Genomic DNA, 6,200 nt, shown 5'->3' with positions numbered 1-6,200 from the left:
GTCAAAACTGACGAAACGAGACGGCCAAAGAGGATGGGATTTCTAGAAGACAGTAAAAGGGATGCTAAGTATTTCGGGTACCAGTTAAATGTATATATAACTTATTTGAAAATGCAAAATAAGTGTGTGATTACTATATAAGAACATGATAAATGGAATGACTTCCCATTGTCCAAAGTACTTTTGTGTGGAAGGGAAAGAGGAACAAGTTTCAGATAATGCTTTGATAACACAAGCCTCATTCAAACCAGAGCTATACATCTTGCATGAAATATTCCTTGGTGCTCTGATTTACTAAGACCTCTTCTTAAACACACACACACACACACACACACACACACACACACACACACACAGCTTGGCATTTCCCATTCAACGCTTCTAAACTGGAATGTCCGTTTCTGCCCCATTTTCTGTTAAAATTTAGACCAGGGAAATGACTGGTTTTCTGTCCAAAATAAACTAAAGAGAGGTTTTAATGAAAAGGGTAAGTAACAGAGATGCTTTGTTCATCAAAAGTCTTCAATTTTTTTTTATCTCAGTTTCTTGTTCCCTACTCTTGTTCCATACTCATTGTGACACCAATAAATTTTGCAAACGTAAACATTAAATCTCAGACTTTTTCTGTGCAGGGATAGCAAGTAGTTGACTCTGCAAACCCTCCTTGCTTGCTTATAATTTGAGAAACAATTTGATTATGTGAGCAGGCTAACCATTGACTACACGCCAAGTAAAATGCGGGCCAAGTATTGATTATTTACTTTGGAAAAAAAAAGTTTCCGACCAAGAGATATTATGCACCGCAAAGTAAATTCCCTTTGGTTTTCTTGTACCTTTAGCACAAAATGTACTATTAGAGTCCTTTATTTTCCTTTAGTGGAATCCTGAGTAGCTATGAAGTCTGGGCTGTTTTAAAAAACTATGAATACTGATGTCTTATCCACACATGTGATGTGCCATGTTTTGGTGAAACAGGAGAACTGAAATGGTACAAAGGAATTCTTAACACAGTGAAATAAACAGCTGTAGACTAGACACAGACTGACACCAACAGTTCATCTCTGATAAACCCATTAATAAATATTTATTAAGGGCCAGTTGTAACTTAGGTATTATTGGCAGTATACATTGGTCAGGCAGATTATAAAAATAAATAAGTCTAACCATCTTCTGTTAAAACACTATGTTTTAAATTTATTGAATATTGATAGAGTCTAGGACATTGTGTTTTCAAATTTTTTAACTCCACAACTGGAAATTTTATCTATGGCTTTCTGTTGTCTGTAACAGTATAAAAGAGCTATACATCAATACATTTAACTATGTTAAATTAATAAAGAAATTGTTTTTATTTCTTCCCTCTGACCCATATTAATTCATTGCTATAATAGCAGTATTAAGTTAAGAAAATGATACACATTAAATATTACTTACCAGCAACAAATGATAAGCTCAGAACAACAAAATAATTTTTGAAAAGGTAAAATGCCTGCAGATTACTCTCTTAATAATGAGCATGGGCTCAATAAATCTACGAGTTACTTTGTGACTCCATAAGTACTCTCCCCAATTCTTTTATGATCTTTTACTGACAAGAGGCTGTGTATTTTTGCTGTGTTTATTTTTATTTTCTTGAGCGCACATGAAATCCTCTCAACTTGTCTCTTTCTTTCTCCCTAATCAACACTGCCTTTCTCTCTCTTTTTCTCTGAATGTTAGGAGATTCCTTATTTTGTTTGCCATAATGTCTAAAAACTTGAATTCAGAATTGATAACAATAAAGCAAATATTTAGAGTTGCTATCAAATGAAGCCTTGAGTTTTCTAGGATTAAAATTATGAATAAGGTACTGGAAGAAAAAAAAATCATAGACTCAACTGCAAAATCACAGCATTTAATTGGATAATAAAGAAATAAAATGTGAAGAGAAGTCATAACAGATTACAGAATATGCATAGTTTTCTTTCATGTTGGATACAGAAGAATGAGTTTGTTCAAAGTAAATAGCTTTCCACCTGGGATTTAAAAAACATAGTTGAACAATAAGTAAATGTGTCTATGTATATATACATAAATATATAGATATACAAACATACATATATACACACAAATACACACATACACATATAACATTAACACTAATGTGTTTTCAGTGGTAAGTTCCTTACCTTTACCTGTGTTTTGTTTTGTCTCACTGGGAAACTGAAACATCACTGACATTATAAAAAACAATGGCATACTCATCTGGAAAATAAAGAGAAAATTCATCCTTATTATATGTATAATATATAGACATATCTAATAATAGTCATATCTCTATAATCAGATTATGTCAGACTATTGTAGATACATTAGGTCTAATTTTTTCAGTAATTTTGCAAGAGAATCAATCACTTCTCTGTTTTCTAAATCCAAAAATGTCTTATTAAAGTTTAAGGCACTTGATGAATTACATTCAATTAGTACATGATAGAGCCAGAATTCCAATACTTCTTGACAAACTTTGTATGATATTCACCAAGAAATTAATGACACTCATAATCCAAGGAAATTTTTCTGGTCTCTATGACATCTTAGTAATGGGTTTGGAACCTAATCAATCAACATTTCCCTATAACTTTTCAGAATATTGCCCATTCCTCTTCTCAAATCCAAGTTCATATAGGTAGTATGAAATGGTAAGTCTTGCCACCACAATGGCAACAAAACAAAAAGACCTGATGCTTAGCATAGTTTGTATTTCAAGTGAAAGGGGAGCTCTTGCACATTACATCAAAAAGATTCTAGATGTTGAAAAACTCTGATAACTGGAAACTGGCACAGTCAGAAGATATGTCATGAAGTAGAAAAAATATAAAGTAAAACCATTTATTGTTTAGTATTTGTAGACTGAGGATGATTTTGGAAAACTTGGTACTTCAGGGAATCTTAGATACAGATACCATGTTCAGTAGCTTTAGGGCATGGTTTTTGTTTGCCTACCTTTTTCATAATAATCGTAGACCATGACTGGGGCTGGCTGAGTGTTGGACACAAAGTTGCTTTGCTCAACAGAGAAAGTGAAATTGTTGGCTGTACCAGAAACCTATAAAGACACAAATTACAAATAAATCAGCGCAGATCTGCAAAAAAAAAGAAAAATCACTGAGCAAATTATCTCCAGAAGTTCATGGTCTACCCAATTAAATAGATCTAAGATATCAATATTTTACATATTCCTATATAATGAAAAAACAATGAGTTAGGTAACATTAAATTGTATACAAATTCGAGTTCCATTGCTTATACTGAGGTGTAAGGAATTTAGTTGAAAGCAGTAATGTATGCATTTACATGAATGATAATGATGTACACATAGAAAGGATAAATTTAAAACTCATATCAGGATTTGTTGCAGTTCAAGTCAAACTATAAAAGAATAATATATTTACTCTGTGACCCGACTATGCTAAATGCCATGAGGAATGAAAAACAGGGAAATTATGTTTCTAAACTTGAGAATTATCTAGCCAAGTAGTCAAGGCATACATGAAATAATATTAGAGTAACAGGGAGAAGATGATCAGTGGGATAGAAGGACACTGATCGTTTTAATGTCATATATATATATTTTGTTTGTTTGTTTGTTTGTTTGTTTGTTTTGTTTTGTTGTTGTTGTTGTTTACAAACCCTGTCATTTCTATCTGTAAGAAATAGGATCATTCAATTCCTCTTAGAAGAAAAGAAAACCATGGAAGAAAAGTATTGCTCAACTTACATTTTCCAAGTAGAAAAGAACATGGTCAAAATTTACTTCAATCTTCATCACTTGGCCATTGTTTTCAAGCTTTGAAGCAGTTGGCAGGGAGAAATGAGAATGAATATCAAAGAGTACCATTCCAGTATTCAATGCCTCATAATTCTTATTTAACCAATTGACAGGAATCTATCTTATGGAATGTTCCCTTGTGCCATGATGTTTTCATAAGCACAAGTAGAAACTAAATAAATAAATAGACTATTAGCCATGGGATGTAATGATTGCTAAATTGCTGCAAATTAAGAATGCCATCCCTCCAGTGTTACAGCAAAAATAAAAATGTGCACTCTGAATAAGTTTGTTTAAATGAAAAATTTTATAGCTTGGTTTTGCTAAACAATCATTTCATCTATACACTATTATTTTTTCTGTGCTGAAAGATTGGGCTTCTGTTATTTACCTCCTCAATGGATGACATGACTGGAATAAACCCTGATAACATTTTCACATCAACAAGAGCCATAATGGAGTTACTGCGCAGTCCAATGTATCTGAAATTTAAAAACAAAACCATGGTTTAGACATAATTTTAGAAAAGTAACATCTATGGCAAAGGTGGTGGGTACATAGATACTAATTCGCTGTAAGTCTGGAGGAAAGGCAAAGGTGAAGAAAAAAATGCCTAAAGAAAGTCATTCTCAAACATCTGAGAATAGGCACAACTATTGTAGAATGATAACAGAGGAGATGATACAAAGCAACATAAGTTGGAGTAAATAATGAATTATCTGAACTTAGAATCTCCCCAAACCCTGTGTTTAAGATTACCCGAGGTCTCAAAGTCAGAACTTATAAACAAAGCTTGTAAATTGATATTACGTATACTTATGGCAGCCTTAGATTTGCACAACACCAAAAGGAAATCTTTGTTTAAAAGGTAGGATGTTGGTAGAATCACAGAGTAGAAATGTCCTTCAGAGATCTTCCACATCATGTCCCTAAACCTGGATAACACTGTTGAAACATGAAGTGAAGAGTTCCACAATGTATTTAGTTCTGATTTTAACTCTGGTGTTCATGAGATTATCACTTGGAAATCCTAAGAAAACCCTTCAAGCTAGTTTTCCTTAGTGTTTCTTCACATATTAGCTACAGTTGAAACTCTTTGGCATCCATATATTATATTTGAGTTTAAGAGAATTATTTTGTTTTTCTGTTCTGAAAAATAAATATCTAAAATTTTGCTCTGTACAGTTATGAAATAAGTACGTGTAGGTTTTCTCCTATTGGCCCACCTGTGCTTGTCTTTAGGAGGAAAAATAGCATCTGAGTTGTCCAAAACTGAAAGTATTTCCACACATACACACAAAAAATGGAAACATTGCTGGAATATTAGTATGGCAGAAGCTTGCAAATTATATTTGCATATAGTACAAATCGTATTTGCCTAATTCTAGTTCTGACTTAGTTTAAGATGTACTAAATTGTGGTATCTACACAGAGAGCTACAAAGTGACTATTCTATAGAAATTGCACACCAACAAGCGGACTGACTCATCATGTTTCACATCATTCATATTTTGTTATTTTGTTACTGTTTAAAATAATTCTTTTTTGATATATTACCTTTTCTCTAACCTGGGAGTTGATATTATAATGGGACACTTACTTGACGGTCACTGTCAGGTCAAAATTATGCTGGAATATATCGGAAGAGTTTTCCTTTACCATTTCCAAGGAAAGGGAAAATCCAGATGCTTTCTTAGGTAGTAGCACATTATACCTAAGGGTAGCCTAGAAAAGAGCAAATCACAAGAAAATCTATCCATTTATCCTGTAGCAAAAACTGAAGAACTTATTGTTTCTCTTATGTCCATTATTAATGCACTTTATTGTAGATCTTTACCATAAAGGAATAACACTAAAAATAATTGTTTAGTTTTCAGAAGATACAAGAATCTTTAACAATATAATTTAACAGAACTATTAGCATACTTTCTAACAGTGACATTCTCAAGAAACTTTTCAATTACCCAGTTATCCCTCAGAATAAATACCTCTTCATTAAATAACTTGCATTTTCATCTATTGAGTAGAAAATATTAATGAGAGAAAGAGTAGAAATAGTCATGGAAACATGCAAAACGGTAAAATAACACTTCATATAGAACTGAGCAGACAGTCTGACTTTTTATTAGGAAACATTTATCTCCCTCTCAGGTAGATTTCTATTACCTGGATAAATGCACAACCTTGTCCTTCCACATCTACTGTGTATTGTCCACATGCTTTTGTTAGTTCTGAACATTGGGCTAGTAAGCGGTTGTCACTGTTAACCTGGAAAATCTCACTGGCTTCTTCACTGCTAAAGGTGACAGTATTTTGACCATTAGAGAAGGTTAACTTCATGTAGCGGGTTATGGCAAGAAGACAGACAGCAGTGTCCTGCACAGAACAGTAT

At 33.0% G+C, this 6,200-nt stretch overlaps 1 protein-coding gene across 1 annotated transcript in view; it reads right to left on the bottom strand.

Moving 5' to 3' along the window:
- Positions 1-1,878: 1,878 nt before the first annotated feature.
- Positions 1,879-6,200, bottom strand: part of LOC109377199 (ovostatin homolog 2-like) — a 42,731-nt gene continuing 38,409 nt past the window's right edge. Inside the window, exons 30-36 of the mRNA XM_019633468.1 lie at positions 5,975-6,184; positions 5,409-5,533; positions 4,200-4,290; positions 3,758-3,826; positions 2,983-3,085; positions 2,169-2,244; positions 1,879-2,015 (exon numbers count right to left, since the gene is read on the bottom strand). Of these exons, the coding sequence (XP_019489013.1) occupies positions 2,192-2,244; positions 2,983-3,085; positions 3,758-3,826; positions 4,200-4,290; positions 5,409-5,533; positions 5,975-6,184 (651 nt within the window). The 3' untranslated portion in view covers positions 1,879-2,015; positions 2,169-2,191. The remainder of the gene's footprint in view (positions 2,016-2,168; positions 2,245-2,982; positions 3,086-3,757; positions 3,827-4,199; positions 4,291-5,408; positions 5,534-5,974; positions 6,185-6,200) is intronic.

The sequence above is a fragment of the Hipposideros armiger genome, unplaced genomic scaffold (genome assembly GCF_001890085.2).
Source record: "Hipposideros armiger isolate ML-2016 unplaced genomic scaffold, ASM189008v1 scaffold_1321, whole genome shotgun sequence".
In the NCBI taxonomy this organism is placed as follows: Eukaryota; Metazoa; Chordata; class Mammalia; order Chiroptera; family Hipposideridae; genus Hipposideros; species Hipposideros armiger.
The sequence above is the reverse complement of the archived record's forward strand: the minus strand, read 5'-3'. Positions and strand labels throughout refer to the sequence as shown.